General features: G+C 41.2%; 1 protein-coding gene across 1 annotated transcript in view; it reads right to left on the bottom strand.

Annotated features, from left to right (window-relative positions):
• Positions 1-24,659, bottom strand: part of MCPH1 (microcephalin 1) — a 536,838-nt gene that overhangs the window by 291,532 nt on the left and 220,647 nt on the right. Inside the window, exon 11 of the mRNA XM_073626649.1 lies at positions 23,756-23,918. Coding sequence (XP_073482750.1) covers positions 23,756-23,918 — 163 coding nt within the window. The remainder of the gene's footprint in view (positions 1-23,755; positions 23,919-24,659) is intronic.

Below are 24,659 nucleotides of genomic sequence, written 5' to 3'. Positions count from 1 at the left end.
ACAGGGTTGAAAACCCCTGTCCAATAGGACATGTTCACATCTATGCTTTTTTCACCTACTTCGTTTTTGGAAAGAGTCTGGGACCTTTTTATACACAACAGTGTTTTTTTGGTTCAACAGACTTCAATGGAGAAGCTGCATGCAGTGCGTTCAGGCTGAGATTTTACCACAATTTGCATTTTTTAATCTGTCCAACAACAAATTGGCCAAAATAAATTTTAAAAAATGCAAAAATGCAAATTGCGGGCAAATCACAAGTGCAAAAATGCAAAACACACAGCTAAAAGCACTGCAGAAACAATCAAAAGCAAAATGCATGGGTGTGAACCGAGCCTCAGACTAAGCAGATAATGTTGTACATTTCTTATTGCACAGTTTTGGAAACATTTAGCAAACCCATAAGTCATGCAGAAAATTACATTTAGAATTGCTTTTTTACAAACGGCACAAAAGAGAAAGGTTTATTTATGTAAGAACACGACTGTAAATTAGTCACGGCATGGCATTGTGTTGTTTGAATCTATTTAAATATAGGACTGTATTCACGTGCATGATTCTAAAATGTCAAAAAATATTGTCATACATATGAAATTTAACAAGTTAAAAGTTAATGTATGCAAATAGACTGAACAAAGGTTGGTCAGAGTTTTTAAAAATGCCCCTGTTGAATTTTTGCTTTCTCTTCCTGACTACAGCAGAGTTACCAACCGTCCATAATATCCACGAACACTTTGTAAAAAAAATCCCTGATTTTGTTTCCCATTCATAAACTCAACGGGTATGAGAAACTGTCCCTGAAAATACCTTAGCTGGCTCCCCTCAGTAGTCTTCAGCACAAAGTCCATGTCCACTCACTAAGGACACCCTTGTAAGATTTTCTTCTTTAGTCTTCAGCAGTTACACCCTGGTGCTGTCAAGGTTATTGGATGCTAGGACTACCTGGCATCCTAGCAACCAATTATATGCTTGCCCAGGCCCCAGCATTCAGAAGAGGATGGAGCTTCCTCATCCAGACCTGCACTGCCTTCTAATGCTCCACCTCCCAGCTTCCACCCTGCTGGGAATGGGACTCTGAGACATCCATTTACTTTCATCCCCTTCTTCTTGCTGACCTTGAAGCAACGTGTAAAACATCACTTCCGAGCCCCCTTTCACTTTCCTCAGCGATCTGCATTCCATAAACTTCATTGGAATGTAGGTAAGACATCAGGGGTCTTTTAGACCCTGCATGTCTCATTAAATAGAACCTGTCACCAAAAAATTATCACATAGGACGTTTTGCCCTTCCCAATTTTTTTTAAGGTTTCAACAGGAATGTAAATGTGCATGTTGGGGGTACCTATGCACAAAAATGTTTATTTTACTACAAATGTTACATATTGCAAAAATTACAGTACCAGAGTTCCTGGGTACCTCTACACTAATGACCTGTAGGCTTTTCAACATCTACACTGATGACCTGTAGGCTTTTCAACAGTCACCTATGGAAAATATAGGGCACTGAAGTTGTCATTTCATGGACACACAGTTTTAAGGTACGACATGCTGATTATCTATTTACATTGTGCAACATTGTCTTTTATATTTTACAAAAAAATGGGTAATTTATTGTGCTTGCCCTTAAATTAACTTTACTGTATTTTTTACTGAAATTATGCGTTTCCTAAACCATTGCCCTAAAAAATTGGAACTACCACCATTTTGATCTCTAGGGTTCAACCACGGGAGGAGGGGGGCCACTGGTGGAAGTGGGGGGGGAGCACCGCACGGCCAGCTCTGTAAAAGCGGTCGGTGGCTATGGAGCTGCTGCATCACTTTTACTTTGAAGCCAGTCGCTGGCTCAACAAGACGCACACAGGCTGATGGCTACTGCTGCAGCCATCAGCTTGTGATTAAGGGTTCACTCTGGCAGGATGGATTTGATTTAAATCAAGTCGATTTAAATCACAATTTAAATCATGATTTAAATTACTAGTAAAAAGGCTTGATTTAAATCAACTCAATTTAAATCATAATATTTAAAGCGCAACTATATTCTCTGTCCCACTGTTGACTCACCGACAGCCTCATTCACATTAATAGGATGGCTGGTGATGCGGCAGTGACACAATAATGTGAAGGACGTCGTGGCAGCACGTGAGTGGATGCCTGCTAACAGGCGCTGCCATGATGGATCTGATAACAGGTGCTTTTTAAATTTAAGCACTTATTGTTGCAGGCAGTTAGCGTCTTTAATACTTGCAAACAAAATTAAGTTTCCCTATTTAGAATAATAAGCTGTCAGGTTAGTAAAACAGCAATATCAGAACTTATTCAATCATACAGTTTGTAGTGTACATAGATTTGCAAAACCATGGGATAAAAGGAATATTCCTGAACTATGTTTTATCTCATGGTTACTGTGAAATTGTGTGAATGCATGAATGCAGTGCATGTTATCTCAGCTTGCAGAGCTTGGATTCATTGAATAAGTCTACCAAAAATGTAAATATTGCAGAATATAGAGCCTCATGCTACATAACTAAGCTCAATTGCATGCTGAATAAACTAAATTATTAATCTCTATCTTAAATAGAAAACTTTCTTTTCACTCCAAAAGCATTTTATTAAAATAAATTTACGACTTAAATAGAAAAAAAAAATTGATTTAAAAAAAAAAAAAAATCAGATTTTTAAAAAAAATAAATCATTGATTTTTATCCACCCTGCACTTTGGACATGCACTGTACGCCCAAAGAGCGGAATTGGTTAAGCCTCTCTCAAAGTTATGCCTAGTACACACGGGCGAATGTCAGCCAGCACTGGCCAGTTCAATAGAAACTGGCCGACATTCGGTCGGTATGGCAGACGGTATGTCGAAGGCTCATGATTGAAAAAGGTGTGCCAATGGGCTCCAGATTGGCGCTCCCAGCCATTGGCTGACTAGAAGAAAAAAGTATATAAATATATACAGAGGATGTGGGACTTTGTGTAAAGCATTTGACAGCCAGAGGGATGATAGGGTGAATATGAGGGAATTTTATTGAACATTGCATTATACATACATACATAATTCAGGTAACATTGATAAATAACATATACAGGTAATAATCCCATTGAACACAGTTCATGGTACATATGTTGGTAACAACACGAGTATGCAAAAAACATGGTAATGACTATAAATAAAATGGTAAGTCCATATAATAAGAATATTTCCAGGTTCACCACCAAGTAGAAGTGTATGCCAAGAATTAAAAGGATATGACCTGCAGGACCTATGGCCTCACTAGCCTGTAAGGGTACGGAATGCATAAAGGCTTGAAGCACTTGATAAAGCAAGTGTATAGCTGTAGCTCTACACGTTTCGTTGCTTAAGCCACTCTTCAGGAGAGGGCACATGTGGTTTCTATAAGAATTGAAAAAACTGAAATTGTAAATACAGAGACAAGGTTAGAGGTAAAGTAGGACCGCCATAACCAGGGTTTACTTACTTAGATTGGGCATGCTAAAGGCACAGTGGCAAGGCCCCACAAGCAGTCCACAGAACGACTCCATACCGGGAGCTGAGGTGGCCAGTCCCGCGGGTCCGGGAGGGGCGGTACTCACGGAAGGCACGGCAACCGAGGACATTCTGGGAGTGAAGGAACAATGGTGAGCAAGGGGATATGGAGGACATGGGGGGAAGGGGAAAAGGGGAAGGATAGTTAGAAGAGGAAAGGGGAGGGAAGACAATGGGAAGAAAAGGAAGAAAGTGGGAAAGAAGAAAGGGGGATGAGGAAGGGGAGGGAGGAAAAGAAGGGGGGAAAGGGGGTAAAGGGAGGGAAGGTGGGAGGAAGGGGACATGGCAGGAGTGGGAGGGGGGGAGAAGGGGGAAAGGAAAGAAAGGGGAGGGGGAGGAAAAGTGGAGTGAGAACATGAGGACAGGAAAGGAAGTGAATGGGCAGGAAAAGGTAGATGTTGTGTGAGTGAGTGGGAACAAGTGAAACCAGAATGATAATAGTGATGAACCTGTTGGAAGTGCCAATTTACCTTGTGTGTACGAGGAACCCAATGATGGAAACCCAACGATTTAAAGGGGACCTACAGGTACGCCCATTTGCGCAGCCGTGTCATTGTGCCGACGTATATAGTTGTGCTCTCGGCGGCAAGAGGTTAAACCTGATCTGGACTATTTGCTGAGGAAAGAATAGCATCTGGAAAGGGCATACAGGAAACTGCTAGAACACGTTCAGCAGCATGCCAGAGAATCGGCTGTGGAAACTCCGGAAATTGCCGTCCCCAAAGCTAAAGTGCTGACAACAGGGCAGAGCTCTGCAAACCTCTGCCCAGCACCAATGACATCTTCTGGGTTCTATGGACAGGAGATGGTGAACCTCTATCCCCAGACACCAGTTATAGAGACTGGGGATTTGACAGACTTTTCTGCTGAGAAAAGCAACCTGGTGAGCCTCCAGCAGAAGAGCTGGCATCAGGGCCAGACGTCTCTGAGCTTTGCCCAGCACCAACAGCAGCTTCAGCCTCCCTGAGAAGAGGAGGCAGTTGGGCCTTTCTTCCACAATACTGAGAGGGACATGGGATTTCCTGCCAGCAGCATCTGTGGGGTTATCAGAAACTTCTCCAGCTGAAGCGCTGACAACTTGACAGAGGGTCCAAGACCTCTGCCTTACACCTGCGGCAGTTCTGGAAGCCAAGGGTGAGATGGTGGTGGTCTTTCTTCCCCAGCTAGGATCCATGCACCTGGGAGACAGTACCAGAGACATGTTATCCCAACAGCCAGATGAGGGAAAGGGAGATCCCTTCCCAGCAGCAGATGGCACCCCAGAATGATGCAAGCAACCGAGCAGAAGGGGTGGCAAGAGGGCAGAGCGCTGCTAGCCTCTGCCCTCAACTAACAGAAGAGGGGGGTTCCTGTGAAAGTGGATGAGACTTCGGTCTCCACTGACGCAACCCCAGAAAATGGTGCGGCACTGAGACAGGAGGATGTCAGTCATGCTTTGTGAGCACTGGGGGATTTTCATGCAAAAAAATTGTATGAGTTTTCAGTCTCCACCTGTATATTCCAGGGATGCTGGGCAGTTGGCCCAGATCCCCCACAGCATGAGGGAGTGAGCCCACTCACCCTATCTTCTCTCTAGCAGCTGAAAGGACATCAGGGAGAAGGGCCAGTCCACGCCCCTCCCCAGCGGCGGGTATGCTCTCTGAGAGAGGCAGAAGTTGGCTGGGTAAGTAATGCTCTGTTTGGGACAATTTATGTGGGGTACTGTGTGGATACCGGCATTGGGGGACTGGAACTACTGACTTCGGAGTCAACCCCTCTGAAGTTAAACTCCAGCTCACACTTTATAAGCAAACAGTTTTTTTCCTTTTGGGATAAAGGTTTTTAAATTAATAAAAGACGATCATTGTAAGCACAACTGCTAGTGTTAAATGGTTTGTCTCATTTCTGTAATCGATACATTTTGCTGGAGAGTTTGTTCATTTGAAAAACAATACCCTTACTGGCTGGATCACCAGGTGAAAATAGAAGAAAGCCTTAAAAAAAAAACGAAAGAAAAAACTAATGCAGCCATCACATCTAAGAAATCGGAAGATTCAATATAATAAATGATTGCTATTGGTTTTAATACCACTTTAAGCTGTGAATGACAGTGAACGGCCCCTTTGGGGTTGGGGGGATCATTTTTAGCACTCCGCAAAGCATTGCGACTGACTGCCTTTGAAGCCTAAAGTGATTGTAAGGGTTGGGTTTTTTTTTTCTTTTTTTTTTTTAAAACAGCAAACATATCATACTTACCTCCACTGTGCAGCTAGTTTTGCACAGAGTGGCCCCAAACCTCATCTTCTGGGGTCACCCAGCGGCTTCTCCCAACATCAGATAACGCCCTGGGAGAAGCGTTCTCCCGGGGGGGTTACCTTGCGGGCGCGCTCCCGAGTCCAGCATTCAGCGTCCATAGCCGCTGAATGTATGGCTCGGCCCCGCATCATTGGATTTGATTGACAACAGTGGGAGCCAATGGCTGCACTGCTATCACTCTATCCAATCAAGAGCCAAGAACCCGGGCAGAGGACAGCACGTCCCAGTCGGGTGATGTTCCAGGGCTCAGGTGAGTAAAACGGGGGGCTGGGGGCTGGTCACTGCCAGGTGTTTTTTCACCTTAATGCATACCAAATACGACTTGGTAGTAAAAATGCAGCATGACTGTCTATTCTTACTGCCCACTAATTCTAAATTCAGTATTTAAAAGCTACACTCTTGGCTGCCCCCAATTACCCCATTCCACTCATTGGCTGGCATAACCTTTCACCCAGAGATGCATTGTAACACCTTCAATCTTCATCAGACATGTTTCAACTTCAAAAAGGTAGGTTTGAATCTGATTAGTAGCTATAAAAAATAAATAAAAATAAATTCTTATCCTGGTTCCTATCGGATTACTATATATGAGTGGCAGTAGGGTGCTAGCTCGAGAATCACCAGGAAGCGCATTCCTGGATAACCACATTACCGACAAAAAGTAATGGGAAAAACTGGTGCCCTACAGCAATTTCTGGATGAAAAACTGTAGAACTAAGTGGGTTAGTTAATCTCTGTATGCATAAAAAAGGCTTTGTTTTCAATTGAGTGTACCTCTCAAATGGTGCAATCTGTTAATTGCTCAATAATATATATTTTTTTTAAATTTAAGTTTAAACCAATCCTTCTTTGCTCTCCTTAACATACAACTCAGACGGAAATGTATCAAAAATGGAGTAGACAGAATTTGAATCGGCTGTGTAAGGCAACCAATCAGATTCTATCCTAAGCTTGTTCAGCTATGCTTTGAAATTGAAAGATGCTGAAGAAGCAGCTGATTGGTTGCCAAGCACAGCTACTCCAGATTCTGTGTGCTCCACTTCTGATAAATCCCCCCAATATAATCTTACATGTAATGTCACTTAGAAGCTGACAAGATTTTAAATGGAAACTCATGTGCCTATCTTTGTGGACTGACTTATATACAAAATAATACCTCTTATAATAATAGCCAACATATATTTCATACACAAAAAAATAAATGTTTCTGTATTGTGGCTGTGTTTTACCATGATAATCAACTATTTCTAAGATAACAAGAGTTCCACTTGCATGCGCTGTGTACTAGGGAGGGGTCAGGAGCACCGAAGAGGGACCCAAGAAAAAAGGGCTCTGGGATGCTCTGTGCAAAATCCACTGCAACTGAGCAAGTAAGTATAGACATGTTTGTTATTTTTATTTAAAAAAACCTGAGACTTTACAATCACTTTAAGATGAACAATAATTAGTGATATGAAAGCTACAACTACCAACAGTATTTATCATCTCAGAAATGTCTTCATTACCTTGTGGATAAGGCTATTTGTGGTTAGACTATTTTCTGTGTTTTTCATGTACGAGAGAAAAATAAAATATAGATGGAATTTAATGCACATTGTTGCCAATTTCCTTTTGCATAGAACTCTGTGTTGTTAGGCAGAATGCCTGTTTATAAAAACAAAGCAAAGAAACGCTTTAGCGCAAAAACATACTGCCAATTTAATGAAGCAACAAAAAAGCAACACAGTGGCACACACTACAGTATCAAATAATCCCAAACAAACTTAAATTAAACAAAAGCATACTATTGTGTAAGTGAAGCTTTCATTACTTAGAATTTTAAAATGATAAATGAAAACCCCAGCTAAAAATGCAAAAAGTTTAAAGCCCAAATCTATTTTAAGCATAAATTAAAAATGTTCATTGGCCAGTGCATTACCACTCCTTTTTTTGGTTTGAAAGATGCCCAGCATTATTGGACATGCTTCCTGAGAGCCTAGGGCTCTCAAGGGTTGCAAAGAACTGTGCCAAATCATCAGAAGGCACTGAAGGCACTGCTCTATTCAATATTCAGGATCTGCCTAGGGCTCTCAAGGGTTGCAAAGAACTGTGCCAAATCATCAGAAGGCACTGAAGGCACTGCTCTATTCAATATTCAGGATCTGTCCACTACTGCTCACCTTAAACTCTCAAATGACCTACTAATGGCTAAAGCCAATGGACACTATTCTGTACTACTTCTCCTGGATCTCTCTGCTGCCTTTGACACAGTGGACTACCCCCTCCTCCTCAAAAAACTCCACTCCTTTGGTCTCCGTGACTGTACTCTTCGCTGGTTCTCATCCTACCTATGACACCGCTCCTTCAGTGTCACTTGCAACACTACTTCCTCCTCTCCTCTTCCTTTTTTCCGTTGGGGTCCCCCAAGGTTCTGTTCTTGGACTTCTCCTTTTCTCAATTTACACCACCTCCTTGGGTCAGTTGATTGCCTCCCATGGCTTTCAATATCATCTCTACGCTGATGACACCCAAATCTATCTCTCCACCCCCCAGCTCTCTCCATCTGTCTCCTCACGCATTACCAACTTACTAGCAGACATATCAGCCTGGATGTCACATCACTTCCTCAAACTCAACCTATCCAAAACCGAGCTCATGATATTTCCTCCCTCAGGTGCCACTTCCCCTGCTTTCCCTGTCAATATCAACGGCTCAACTATCAACCCATCACCCCACGCCAGGGTCCTAGGTGTAATCCTGGACTCTGAACTAACCTTTCGACCCCACATTCTATCACTATCCAAAGCTTGCCGCCTCAACCTCCGCAACATCTCCAAGATACGCCCCTTCCTAACCAAGGTCACCACAAAGCTTCTAATCCACTCCCTGGTCATCTCCCGCCTCGACTACTGCAACTCCCTCCTCATTGGTTTACCTCTAAATAGGCTATCCCCACTTCAGTCCGTCATGAACGCTGCTGCCAGGCTCATCCACCACCCAAACCGCTCAGTGTCTGCTACACCCCTCTGCCAATCCCTCCATTGGCTGCCACTCAGTCACCGAATTAAATTCAAGATACTAACTATAACTTACAAAGCCATACACAACCTGGCCCCCAGCTACATCTCTAACCTAGTCACAAAATACCAACCTAATCGTTCTCTTCGCTCCTCCCAAGACCTCCTGCTCTCAAACTCCCTTGTCACCTCATCCCATGCTCGCCTTCAGGACTTCTCCAGAGCCTCCCCCATCCTCTGGAATGCTCTACCCCAATCCGTCCGATTTTCTCCTACTTTATCCACTTTCAGACGATCCCTGAAAACTCATCTCTTCAGAGAAGCCTATCTGGCCCCCACCTAACAACTGTACATTTATCTTCTCAATCAGCACATCACCCACAGTTATTACCTCTTGTATCTTTTGACCTTCCCTCTTAGATTGTAAGCTCTAAGGAGCAGGGCCCTCTGATTCCTACTGTATCAAAGTGTATTGTATTTGTACTGTCTACCCTCAAGTTGTAAAGTGCTACGTAAACTGTTGGCGCTATATAAATCCTGTATAATAATACATATATATATATAGATAGAGAGAGAGAGAGAGAGAGAGAGAGAGAGAGAGAGAGAGAGAGATGGGGGGGGACTCCAAGCCCAGACTTAGGTCTTAAGCTACGATATGCGTACAGGAAAAACACCCTACTTGCTCAGTGTTTCAATTTTTTTTTTTTTACACACACAATCCAACAAAAATGCCAAACACACATCCAAGAGTCCAAGGTAATTGATTCATAGCAGAATACAGCCAACACGTTTTGGCTCTGAAGCGTGATGCCTCTATTTGCTTATGAATCAATTTTATCATTAAGATACCATGGACTTGTGAAGATTTGTTTGGTGCATTCATTGGATTGTGTCAATGTGCGAATCAATGAGCCCAGTGACAATTTCAGTGACCCTGGGAATTCCTAGTCCAATTATATCTTGTATTTGGTCAATTGTTTTATATAGGCAGTGCTAAGGTGCATCAATCAACCCATTTCCTTTTTGTCAGTAATTTGGTGATCATGGAACATGCTTGCTGCCTCATGTATAAATAGGCCAGTACGAAGAGGTTTCTCACAGTCACGAATCAGATTAGAAACCAGCAATGGAAGCTTGATTATGATTTGTAATCTTGACATGGGGAGGGAAAAAGTTAAATATTACAGGCTTAGGTAGTATTCTTTCGACTACCTTTCTATTTTCTACTGAGCCTGTAAAAATGGTCTGCGTATGCTTTAGATGCTGCTGATTATGAGAAATTAGTTATTGATGAATTGAGCAAGCATTTTATTTTTAGCAAAGCATGCTGCAATGCATAACTCACCGACTAGTTTCACATGATACCTGAAATTTCTTTTTAATAAATTGAGAGATTCATACAGCAATTGATGATTTTGGTGCTACTAACTAAAAATCTTTTCATATATATGAAATTAACAGTTTTGGTTGAACCTCAGAGCAGCAAGAGTATGATTGGAAATCCAGTGCTGTTGGACACTGACATACTTTGACCACCACTAACAAAGTAGAGTCAGCGACACACTATGCAGCCTTACATTAACAGGAAAGGGAAGACATTGAATAGTGATTGTGTATGTCATGCCAAGAGAGCAATACATCCTTTTTTTCTGTTCACCAAAAATACCATATTGTTAGACCAATTTTCATGTCATGTATGATTATTAGAGATAATGTGATAAAATTCAGCGCTGACTAATATAACAATATAAATGCAAGCAGGCACTAAGGTCAACTCAAAAAATACCTCAAAGACATGTATATAAATAGAAAGTGCTGCGCAAATAAAGTTCATAGACAACTAATAAAATTGTAGTGTGGTAGCAGTATAGAAGAGCAGGAACCACCGGTGACAATAAATATCTGAATGGTGACTTTATCCCTCCACCGCTCTTAGATGGCCCCTCACCTCAGATATTCGACCTGAAACAGGTCACACCGCTTATAGGATTGAATGGATAAATCTGTAAGATACTCCCTTCACTTCCTTCAGCTCACAATGCTCAGTGTAGGCAGATGCAGTCATTAGATGTGGTGGCTGCATTCATTTTTATTTCTTCATTACTTCATTTTCAGGAAGTATAGAAAACACCTGCTGATCCTGCCAATAATGCAGTGTCTTTGTCACTTCCTGTGAGCTGAGTGCCTCGAAAAAATGTCTTCCGCTGAGAGCTCACGCATGCTGAAGCAAGTGAAGGAGTATCTTACAGATTTATCCATTCAAGGTGAGGGGCCATCTAAGAGCGGTGGAGGGATAAAGTCACCATTCAGATATTTATTGTCACCGGTGGTTCCTGCTCTTCTATACTGCTACCACACTACAATTTTATTAGATGTATGATTATTAGCAGGATTATTAGTAAATGTCACTTCCAGATCAATCCAGTGCACAGTCTATGAGTTGAAAACCCAAATGGAACACTAGATTAAATAAAGATCAATTATACAAAGGATTGCCAACAATGCCAGATTCCCAAACACCTTTCCTTGTGTGGATGGCAAACAAATTGGTGTAATGATAGTGCCAGAGATTAATTTCAGCACTTTTCAAATGCTCTCTTTATATTTGCTTATGAAGCAAAGATCTATAGAGACAATGTAGCAAACCCCAGTATGTTCTCAAAATACAGATATTAGCATTTGGGTAAGGAATGTGGCATGATTGCCCCACAGCTAACTTTAGCCAGTTTTCATGGTAGCCCCCATGACAAAATACCACAATTGTAAACATGACATCAAGAAAAAGCTTACAGTGGAACTTTAATCTCCCAATCAACATTGATTATTTGTAATCCTCATGCTGCCAGCATTAGTAAACAGATAGAAAAGTATAATATGCATTTGCTTTAAACTTTTTTTTTATTTCTTCAGTTACTTCCTGGTTTCTTGCCTAGGCAAATTATGTCAAACATCCCCGAAGCCTTCAGGAGGGGAGGAGAGGAGGTGGGGTTTTCTTAGCTTAGCACACTTCCTTCAAGAAAGTACATGCTACATAAATCATTTGCCCTTACTCAAGACGACTATGGCCAGAAATGCTGGGGGGGGGGATGTAAAGCAATTAATCTCAACAAAATAAAGCATAGAGACATGGATGGGGGAGTTTGGAGATGTGCGAGGTTCACTCATCTCAATGCCACAGTTTAAGGTTGTGTGCTGGGCTTTTTCAAGTCCTGCTAGTTAGGAAGAAACATTTCTGAGATTTGGTGTTTTCACTTAAAGCCATATGGAAGTAGCAGAGCATGTCTCTAGTCTCAAAATTAGGGAAAGAACATTTTGCGTATAAACAGCTCCCTCAAAGATTATTAAAGATAATGTAATTTTCTTTGCCATTTAAGCTAATTAGCACCAACTGTCAATGATAGATGTCCAGCTGTAAAAAACCATGTGAAACGTGGTTTGTGATGGTTAATTTGTTGTATACTCAAAATAAACAAATTTCGGCCTGTCATTAGAAAAGAAAACAGTTTTATGCCAAAGAAGAATTATGTGATGTACACTTCTAGTTACTAAGGAACAAAATCAACTCTTGAGTATCTTTTAAACTTTGTGAAAATGGAATTAAAATGTCATGTGTAATACACAATTTAATATGGAAAACAAGGAATGCAAACAGAAGATGATCTACATAAAATATCTATGAAAATAAATGTAAAACAGACAGCAAACGAGAAAGGAATAGGAAAACATGACACTTAACTGACGTTAAGTCAAAGCACAAAAATTATTAAACTGGTAAGTTATTAATATAAGAATCAAGCTAAACAATGAATGATCTCTTTAGAAATCAGTTGTTATTATTGAGGTGTACAGTTAAAGTGTATGATTCATAACTGTTATTTCTAGTTTTGGATCAGAGCTCCTGTTGGCTTTTTTTTACTGCTATATGGGGCCCTGTTCGTGACATTACCCTCACATCCTATACTGTGGACATGGTTTAACCAGAAAGCAAGTGAGAGAAACTCAGGACACAGAAATAAACATCTGACAGGGGTTCTTGTTTTCCCTTCTCTTCTAAAGAACAGCATTTTTTTGCTGTCTCTATTGCTTTTGGGGAGTTTCCCTCACTTGCTGTTTGGGAAAACCTTGCAGACAAACAAAAGATTTTCCAGCATGCTTACCAGCCAGCCTGCAAAACAACCAAATTGACCCGGTCTAACAGTTTGTGTTCAAAACAGAGGGTTTTGTTTGCACACATTTGCAAATAGTGCATATGCATAAGCCGCACTGCCCATGCCAGGGGAACTTTGTATATACTGCGATCCTAACTCTATATTTCCAGAGCGTCCGTAGTAGAAGCACATATAAGAATTGATAAAGGGCAGGTATGCCTGGAGGGAGCCCACTCCTTAAAAGCCACAGGGATGCACGTGACACCCAGAAAAGCACATAGAGATGGCCGGAGACCATCCGGCCCACGGCCAGCTCTGTGGTAACCCGCCGCTACCGGATCGGCTCTCAAACTCTCAAATCACATGGGAGAGCCCTGAGAGGTGTCGGTGGGTGGCGGGGAAGTCTCCTCCTGCTGCCTGTAAAAGCAATCCAGTGGCTAATCAGCCACTAGGATGGCTTTTACATTGTAGGGAATAACCAGCTGAAAAGGAAGATATCTGAATGCCTGTTACGCATATACTTGCAAATGTGTGCAAACAAAAACCTCTATTTTTAATGCCAACTGTTAGACATGGTCAATTTGGTTGTTTCGCAGGCTGCTTGGTAAACCTGCTGGGAAATCTCTTGTTTGTTTGTGATGTGTATTGCCCTTTCACGTGCACCTTGCTGCGAATACCAATTATAGGTTGGGGTGGTTGCCACTTTTTTGTAACTTGTCAGAAGGACAATAAGCTGGGGTATATGGAACATTAGACAGCAGTAAAAACCTCACAGGTGTTTTAATCCCTCCTTACTCAATTCAGAAATACACTTTAACCACTTCCGGACCGCCGCACATCAAAAACTACAACATGGATGGCTTTTTCACACACAGGAAATGTTATAAGTTTTACATTCACAAGCTACCCTCCAATGGTGACCCTATTCATTGTTGTCTCAAAGGCCCTGCATCAATAAACAAAGCATACCTAAAATGCCTTCATATGGATAGAACTGGAGTGGAAAGTGTTACATGAACCATAAGCAGGGCCATATATAAATAAAGTCAGCAGTGTGCCAACTGGGATTTACGTTAATCAGTCATTATAATTGTCTCATTTGGTAAACCCAAGTTCTGGCGAACTGCAGAAAATTCATTGTACGAGGGCCATCTCAATTTTCCTCTTCAAAACATACAGTTCATGAGATGAGTTGTAAATGGCAAGTAGGTACTTTCCATTATATTATTATTTCTTTAGTGCATCTGGTTTCCATGACTCTACCTCGTCTTCTCTATATATTATTACAAGCTGACAGGTTGTCATGATCCAACTGAGATTTTGTTCTCCAAGTACAGTTGTTCTTTATATACTTAAAACTCTCTGGGAAACAGCAAGATAAATGAGTGCAGGTGCCCCTGACTGCATGATGTTCGGTAAGGGACTTGAATATTTATTATTGGTAATTTCAGATTTTACACAGGGCAAAAACACACAGAGGTGTGAAATGCTTTTAATAGCCTTTGTGCTAGGAGACAATAAAAGGGATGTATTGTTAACTTACTGGTATGCACAAGGACCAGATGTAACACATCTATTGCCATTACAGGCTAAAAAGAGAATGCGTGTGGTACAGGAAGCCATTTGCCACATGTATGTGTGAATAAAAAGAGCTGTAAAATCCTAAACAAGAGAATTTGAAGCGTTAATACTAGAAGTTAAACAAGAACTAACAAGGTCAATTGCATATCCTAGAATAGGTCTTCAGTTATTATGCAGACCATCAGACCAAATTCAAAATAAACACGCCAACAACAGGATATGAAAACATGGAGAATGCACGTGAAAAGGAAACCTGGCATTAGAGAACCATACAGGATACCATTGCTAACCTTTCTATCTAAACAAATTAAATTGCTTGACCGTTATAGTGTCCCTTTAGCTTCAAAATTTTGATGCAGATAGCAACATTGAACCAAGAGAGGCTTCACTCCACACAATGAGCACAAGATCTTCTCAGAGGAGGTCAATGTATACTGTACCTTTAAATTAGAAACGTTTCACGTACAATTTTGGGGACCACATTGCTTTGACTTATCCAAAGGGTCAGTAGAGAGTACAGATATTTTTTTAGAGGTGCAATAACTCTAGGAATAACAATTAGGTTTGCTATTGCTAGTAAAAAAAAAAAAAAATACTTCTATTGCTTTGGCTTATTGAATACATATTTTATTCTTTAGATCTTGGCAGAGGAATGGTAATAATTAACCGCTTCAACCCCGGAAGATTTTACCCCCTTCCTGACCAGAGCACTTCTTGCGATTCGGCACTGCGTTGCTTTAACTGACAATTACGTGGTCGTGTGACGTTGCACCGAAACAAATTTGACGTCCTTTTTTTCCCACAAATAGAGCTTTCTTTTGGTGGTATTTGATCACCTCTGCGTTTTTTATTTTTTGCGCTATAAACAAAAAAAGAGCGACAATTTTGAAAAAAAAATGTTTTTACTTTTTGCTATAATAAATATCCCCAAAAATATATATATTAAAAAAATTTTTTTTCCTCAGTTTAGGCCGATATGTATTCTTCTACATATTTTGGTTAAAAAAAAATTGCAATAAGAGTATATTGATTAGGTTGGTTTGCGCAAAAGTTATAGCATCTACAAAATGGGGCATAGATTTATAGCATTTTTATTGTTCTTTTTTTTTTTTTTTACTAGTAATGGCGGTGATCTGCGATTTTTATTGTGACTGCGACTAATTACTTTAAAAATGTCACAGGCAGTGAAGGGGTTACACTAGGGGGCAGTGAAGGGGTTAAGTGTGTCCTAGTTTGTGTTATAACTGAAGGGGGGATGGGACTGTGCAGGGAAGATAACAGATCGTCTGTTCATACTCTGTACCCTCAGAGAACCAGAAACTGTGATCCCAGTTCTCTGTGTCTCAGCAGCGATCGCGGGAGCCCGGTGGTGATCGAGACCGCCGGGCACTCGCATCGGTATGGGGGGAGTGGGCGCGCCCCCTAATGGCCACAGAGCGAAGCGACGTTATATAACTTCGTTTTGCCCAGCCGTGCCATTCTGCCACAGTACAACTGCGGCGGCTGGTCGGCATGTGGTTAAAGAGGAAGTAAAGTCTTATTTTTTAATTGTACCTACAGGTAAGCCTATAATAAGGTTCAGCTTACCATGCCCGACCTTCAGAGCCTGTGTCGTAAACAGCAGGAGTGACGTCATCACGGCTCCGGCCACTCACAGCGCCGGAGCCTGTGAAACCGGAAGAAACACAGAGGAAGATGTCCGCTGTCTCAGCGATGTGTGGGCACAGCTGCAGGGCTTAGTTCTAAGGGAAGTATTTTATAATGAGCTAGTATGCGATGCATATTAGCTCATTTAGCCTTTGTCTTACAGGGTTTTTTTTTTTTCCTTGCGGTTTACAACCTCTTTAAGTAGTAAAGTCATAAATAAATTCTACATACACTCATACACACTTGATATCCGTTATCTGAAACTTTGTATTAAAGTGGTCGTTAACCTCCCTTTCCTCTGTAGCCCCATCCGCATTAGGATCAAGCTTCAGAGATTACTGACAGGAGGGAAGGAAGCAATGTTATAACCCAATTTTTGTCGGAAAAAATGCTGCAAACACGTGCATTGCACGCAGTTGCGAGGCGTTAGCGGCGCTTCCCCATTTGCTTGAATGTGTAGCTACATGTCAGGTAACCTTTCCCACGGGTGCAGAGCGCGTGTATATAATATACACACACACAAACTGTATATACATACACACACATATATATACACACACACAAACACTTTTTCTTTTTTAATGTTCAACAGCAATAACACGAGAAATAACTGAAGGTTTAATGTGTTTACATTTTACTGGTATAGTCATCAATATTTTCAAATGATATCTCAGGCTTTATGAATTTCATAATATTTATTTCCACTAAAGTAGTTTAAATGATTAATATTGAAGTGATGATATAACTGTAAGAGACAATGTTTGGAGTAGAAAAGTGTCTGTGGACTGATGCAGGCATCATGTTTTCCAGTTCAAAGAGATGCTGTCACCAGACCATTTGTTTAAACAAAAGTCTTCCTATAAGATATGCGTATTATATGTACATTTAACATATTTTAGGCATGTTATTTACCTGTAAAAGTTTCCCTTGTTTAGACATCCAAAAGCCTTGAGGCTGCTGCCGGGCGCCACCATCATTAGTGTGACATCAGCAGCCCCAGCAGACTCAGAGCTGTCACTCAACTGACTCTTCAACCCTTCCTCGATCAGCTACATCAAATGTAAAAGTAGGGAGATGAAGAGGGTTCCTCTAGAGTGAGGGCCCCAGAACCTGGAGAGGAGGGGTGGCATTTAGTGGAAACAATAGCTGTAATTTCCTCCCTGCACAAGCTCCTCCTCTCCCTCCTTCCAACATTCAGCTGCTGCAGAGTGAAAAATACAGCTATGGGCGTTCCACTAATAGCCGCCCCCACACCCCTACTCTCCAGGTTCCTCTTCCAGGTGTTGCTCGGCCCCGTGTGCTCCACGTGCATCAACCCCACCCCCCCCCGCGCTGTCGGGTTCCCCTCCTCGTCGCTCCCGCCGGCTGCTGCGGGGGATGTGTCCGAATTGAAAACTGAGTAGGGGCAAGTAAATGTGTAATTCACCAACCCCTTCCTTTATTGAATGAACACCATCAGTGATCAGTTTGTGAATGAAAAGAAGCTGCTCAGCACAGAGCCATTCCCATTCATTCACTGTCCAATGCAGCTGAGGCTGCAGAGAAAGGGACTGGACAATCTGTCCTTAGTCCCTTTCTCTGTCTCAAAAGCGAGACATCAGGGGTCTGTTTAGACCCCTGATATTTCACCAAATTGAATTGTATAAATTAAATAAAATTGTAAAAAATATAAAATTTTAAAATGAATAAAATAATACAATAATAATAATAATATAAAAAGCTACTAACAGCGTCCACTGCTCTATTGACACTTTCGACACAGCATCCATTGCCCTACTGACACCATATACTGTTCTATTGACACTGTCCACTGCTCTACTGACACTGTTCACACACCATCCACTGCCCTACTGCCACTGTCCACACACCATCCATAGCCCTACCGCGACTGTCCACACACCATCCACTGCCCTACCGCGACTGTCCACACACCATCCACTGCCCTACCGCCACTGTCCACACACCATCCACTGCCCTACTGCCACTGTCCACACACCATCCACTGCCCTACCGCCACTGTCCACACACCATCCACTGCCCTACCGCCACTGTCCACCCACCATCCACTGCCCTACCGCCACTGTCCACACACCATCCACTGCCCTACTGCCACTGTCCACAAATCGTCCACTGCCCTACTGCCACTGTCCACACACCATCCACTGCCACTGTACACACAGTCCACTGCCCTACTGCCACTGTCCACACACCATCCACCTAACTACTGACACCGTTCATTGCTTTTCTGACTGTCCACTGTTCAGGTAGGCTAGGTTTATATTTTTACAATGACATTTATTTTATCATATTTGTCTAAGTTTTCCTTACTACTTATAATAAGACTTACCTATAGGTACAGTAAATATCTCCTAAACGTGCGCTGTTTAAGAGATACTTACTTTAGCAGCAGCTGGTGATGTCACTGGCGCATGCGCTCTGAAGAAACGGCATCCCCGTGACGTTTCTTCCGAGCTCCATGCCGTGACATCATCGTGGCTCTGCCAAAGCCCACGAAAACGGAAGGAAGACTGGGTAAAGATGGAAGTCCTGTGACCCATGACAGCACACTGCTTGAGGGCTTTGTTTTCAGGTAAGTCTCTCATAATGTGCTAGTATGCAGTGCACAAGATTTACAATCCCTTTAAAGAGGTTGTAAACCTCCCTGTGTAAGTTGTACCTATAGGTAAGCCTAGAATAAGGCTTACCTATAGGTACTGTAAATATCTCCTAAACGTGCGCCGTTTAGAAGATATTTACTGATATTGCGCCGATGTCTTCAGTGCATGCGCCCTTAAGGAACGGCCACCCATGTTGTTTCTTCAGTGCCGTCACACTGCTCTGGCCAATTACACAGCCGGAGTCCGCGGTCCCGGAAGGAAGATAAGCGAAGGTGGGCAAAGAGGATGCGGCCTGCAGCAGGGACAATGCAGCTTTATTTGCAGGTGTCACATAATGTGCTAGTATGCGATGCACACTAGCACATGATGCGCCTTTACTTTGCAGGGAAGAAGAAAAACCCACCAGGGTTTACTTCCTCTTTAAAGTGGATGTAAACCCGAATTTTTTTTTTTATATCATACTGTAGAGTATAAGATTTCCTATCATTTGAGCCCAGTCTTGCCACACAGAGTTAATCCATCTCTGAGCAATCCTCTTTTATTGTTCAGTGAGAAAAATCTTGACAAACTGAGAAAAACTTTGTTAAATACTCCCCCTTGCTGTGAGCGACAGCCTAAGAGACAGGCATTATTTTTTAATTCCCTCCCCCACTCCTTTCTTCAGCAGCTCTGCAAGGATTGGCTGTTCCACACCTCACCATGATTTGGCATGCTGAAGTCATGTGGTTACTTTCCTGTCTTTTCACTGGATGTTAGAGATCATAGCAGAAGTTCAGTGTTAGAAATACACAGAGAAAATGCATATTGACAAGGGGAGTGTAGAGGTGGGCGGGGAGTCTACTGACATCACGACTCCACCCACCGAGCTCCACACAACAGACCCACCCACAGAATATGCAGTTTTTCGGCTCTCATAACAGACAGAGGGGAGACATTTGACAGGTAAAGATACATGCAGGAGGCATGTATATCCTTATAGATAACCCCTATGGCAGTAGTTTAGAAAGGATGACATTGGGTTTACATCTACTTTAAGGCACACTCTACTAGATCTCTTAGTGTTTCATGGTTTATTCAGCATTAGGCATCTGTTTCTCAGATTTGCAAGAGGGACGCAGTGCTGCATTGACTTAGGGGGCAATACAAATACTGGATTTTTTTTTTTACCTCAATGCAGGGAATACGTTAATGTGAAAAATGTTTTTCCTTCAGAACCACTTTAAAAGGGAATTAAGGAACCCTAACTTTCCAACTACAGACCCTAATGATAGTTTATGTGATCCACCTAGCAATGGGGGATTTAGAAGGGAAACAACTACAGGGACCTTCAGGAAGGACAAAGAGGGAATCCAATTGCTTGAAAGAGAAAACAGCAGAACGGTAAAGCTCACAGCATGCACCACATCCAGGCAGTGGAGAGAATTATCCTTAGGATGTTTTTGATCAGGACATAAGGAAGGAAGGAAGGACAATGACCTGTTAAAGTGGAAGCCAGACAACACCCTATAGCTAACTCTATGCACTGTACCACATGCCAAGGGGAGTGCTTACAGCAGGATCTAGTGATTTGCATCAATATTACAGGCTGGCACCACATCTTTCATCTGGAAGGGTACAGGTGAGGTTCCCCAATGCTCTGCTGAAAAGTCAACCAATCTGTAAGCTGCACTGGGAGCCACAGTGACTATGGTGCAGCAGGAATCTTGATGAAAAAAAAAATTACCTTCTTGGAATATGATCATTCAGAGAGCAAAAACCTCCAGAAAAAGAAGGAAAGCATATGTTAGTGCAAAGAAGAGGTCCACCCCCTAGGACACTAGCAAAAAATGGAGGCTAGTAAAGAGTGGGAGGGGTTATATAGCTGGATGTCCCTGCCGCCTTATTTTTCTGTCAATCACCAGGTGTCCAATTACCTGAAAGCAACTTAGTCATAGTGATTAAAGGGCCCATAGCCTGTACCATACAACTAAGAAATGAAGAGTTAAATGACACCCACTCTGTTTTGGCTTAGAGCAGTGGTGCACTGTAGGGCCGAAACAAAGATCGATTAATCAACAACTAATCAATTATGAAATGAATCGATTACTATTTTCATAATCGATTAATCGGCCAGTAACATAATGGGGTAAAAAAAAACCCCTAAAACTAGCCCTTTATAGTACAAAAAGAGCAAATCGCTACTGTAAGTATAATGCTGCATACACACTATCGGTATTTCTGACGGGAAATGTTCGATGTGAGCTTGTTGTCGGAAAGTCCGACCGTGTGTATGCTCTATCGAACATTTGCTGTCGGAATTTCCGCATGTTTGAGTTTCTCAAATTTTCCGACAACAAAGGAAAGTCCGATCGTGTGTGTACACAAGTCCGACGCACAAAAGTCTACGCATGCTCGGAATCAAGCAGAAGGGGTCGCACTGGCTACTGAACTTCCTTTTTATAGTCCCGTCGTACGTCACCGCATTCTTGACGTTCGGAATTTTCGACAACATTTGTGTGGCCGTGTGTATGCAAGACAAGTTTGAGCCAACATCTTTCTGAAAAAAATCCACGGTTTTGTTGTCGGAAAATCAGATCGTGTGTACGAGGCATTACTTTCACTGTTCCACTGTAAAAAAAATGAACACCTTATAGTAGCGATTATCTGCTTTTTTTGTACTATAAAGGGATAATTTTAGTTTTTCTTTTTTAATCCCATTATGTTACTAAATGTCTTAGGCCTGGTTCACACCTATACATTATTTGGTGCTTTTTGCAGAAACACACTACAGTTAATTTAACATGGGGCACGTTCACATCTATGCTTCTTTCAGCTGCTGCGTATTTGGAAAGGGTCAAGGACTTTTTTCAACGCAGAATGGTGCTTTTTTGGTTCAATATACTTCAATGGAGAAGCTGCAGAAAAGCATGTAATGCGTTTTTGCAGCAATTTGTGTTTTTTAATCTGCCCAACAAATTAGCCAAAGAAAATGTAAACTTTACACTTTACTTTTTTTTTTGAAGGCAGACATTGTTTTTGTATGGCCAGCATATAATATATTACAGTCTAACTTTTTTTTTTTTTAATAAAAAAAATAGATCTGAGTCTGATATCAGATTCACCCTCTAATTGTATATACAGCATATCTCTTCTGTTATCCTCAGAGTGGATTAGAGATTTTGCTCCCTAACCATATAGTTGATTGATTATATTTACCACTGCATATAGATATTTAAGAATAAATTGCCTTTTTTTAAACTTAACCAAATTATACACCACACTTTAAGGTTATTAACCGATTAATCGAAACAATAATCAGCCAACTAATCGATTATGAAAATAATCGTTAGTTGCAGCCCTAGTGGGTCAGAGCAGCTTGACTTTAAACAGACCTTGCAGCACTATTCCACCCAATGACATCAACAATTGGGCATTTTTCCTTTCATTAACGTCGATGGGGCACTGTTCCTCCCACTGATACCAACAATGCGGTACTATTCCTTCCACTTACACCAGCAACCAGGATTTATTCCTCCTCCCATTAACAGGTGCTTGATAATTTTGTACTTCTAGGGCTTAACAACTCTGAGGCATTTTTTACTCTCAATGATGCTGGAGCATTTTTAGACCTAGTTCAGCCCCCAACCCCAAAGTCCTGAAAAACAGCAACAGTAAACGGGCCATTTGTTTAGAGGGCTTGATGATCCCTAGCTTAGAGGAAAATTCATGCTTTCAATAAAGCTAAGGTCGGTCTAGAGATGGTAATAGCAATGCCGGAAGAACATAACTGCTTTTAAAGCTTGCATTTTTAAATTTGGACTCCAGGCAAATATAAAAAAGACACACAATATTGCTGGTCTGTATTATTTATTTTTTTTTTTTTTAATGTGACGAGTGTAAGTACCTGACTCTGACTTGATATTAGCCTCTTGAAATTCTATACTGCAGCAATTACTTGGGAGAGAGCCATGCTGACAGATAGGATTAAAGAGCAGAATGAACATTTAAAAGAGCTAGCATTCTATTAATCTACACCCACTATTTACTGCCCAATCAGCAGGTTGGGGTGGAGAAGACACTGTTGGGTTGATTAACTAAAACTAAAGGATGCAAAGTCTGGTGCAACTTTGCATTGAAAAAAATCAGCTTCCAGGTTTTATTGCCAAAATTTAATTTAACAAGCTGAAGTTAGAAGCTGATTGGCTACCATGCACAGCTGCACCATACTCTGAGTGCAGTTTTAGTAAATCTCTCGTTGTGTTCTGTAATTTTAAATAGTGTCATCCTTCTGGCTGCACTAATGTATGATGGGACTGTAAATCTCAGAACTGGATTGACAGAAATACAAATTCTTTGGCAGATAAAGCAATTCCATTATATGTATTTAATCCGTATATTTAGCTGTTTGCCTGGAGATCAACCATAATGTACTCAATGCCAATAAAAAAGTACCAGTTATGAGTTTAAAAGTACCAAAGCAATAAAAAGGGATCAGTTTCCATAATTCTACATTCTTGCCATATAACAAACATCCCATTGTGATTGTGGATAACAGTTATGTAGTTCTAACGTTCACCAAGTTTAATATAACAGTATTTTTTTTTCTTCAAATACAGCTATAAAAAGTTATTATTCCACTTTAAAAATTTCCAAGCATACCCCTCAGCTAATTGTGTGCTCTAGATAGTCTTATGCAGCTTACTGTAATAGGCTTTTGTCATGGTATTTAATGAACATGGTTATAGCTGAAATTTCTGAAGGAAAAAATGTTTGACAGTAGCTATAAATTGCCATTCTGTTTTTAATCTGGCTATAGCATTAATGGGGTATTTTTCAATGTTAAGTGACAGATTTACTTTCACAGTGTATGTACAAATTGGTTTATTTATGAAAACACAGTTTGAACTGTGATTCAGACCAACTAATGTAAATTGAATATAAATTACTTACCCAATCATATGATAGAATCCAGCAACCTCTTGCAATTCCTAAGATAACATTCAGGGTACGCCGTGCACTTCCACAAACTACATGCGATGTACTTTCACAAACATTGTCTGAAAAGATGAAGCTTCCAAGCGTTTTTACAACTTGTATTACAGTGTTCTGTTTCCTGAAGAACAGAAAATAAAAACAAAGCAACTCTCTATAACTAATTCCAGCATTGTTCAGTTTTGAACTACATCACAGCAGCAATACCAGGACATATTTTAAAACACATAGGTATTTTTTCGCGTAGATTTGTGCCGTAAACGTAACGTTTATTTAACAGTTGTCCATCTTCTATGAATATCATTGTTGCACTGTATATGGCATGTTGGCAACTACGGCACCAGAGAATCTTCTAAAAATATTTCTCCCCTTTCATTGGATTTCCAGTATAAATGTAATATTTAGTTCTGAACAAGTTTTTTAGCAAACCCCAAAGGACCCTCCGCTAAAAAGCAACTAGAAACTGTAGATGAAAGCCCTGAAGATGGAAGCCCTGTCCCGGTGACAGCGTGCCGCTGGATGGCTTTGTTCTAAGGTAGGTATTTCATAATGTGCCAGTAAGCGATACATACTAGCACAAAATGCCACTGTCTGGCAGGGTTTTTTTTTTTTAAAGGTGCGGTTTACAATTGCTTTAACAACCAATTAAACTTCACCGGTTATTTTTGTACTCCAGGATAGGACATTAAAACATACAGTAGTTGCTACAAAACACCAAGTTCACAGTTCTTCTCCAGTTTGCCCAACATAGCCTTTATACTAGGTATAGCATATGTGCAGCATTTGTTTGGATGTTCAGTTTAGATGTGAAGTAACAATTTCTAGCAAACTGCAGAGCTAAAAATGTTTTACGACAATAGAA

Source organism: Aquarana catesbeiana, linkage group LG04 (genome assembly GCF_042186555.1).
Source record: "Aquarana catesbeiana isolate 2022-GZ linkage group LG04, ASM4218655v1, whole genome shotgun sequence".
NCBI classification, from domain to species: Eukaryota; Metazoa; Chordata; class Amphibia; order Anura; family Ranidae; genus Aquarana; species Aquarana catesbeiana.
Note: the sequence above shows the minus strand (reverse complement) of the source record. Positions and strands in the feature narration are given on the sequence as shown.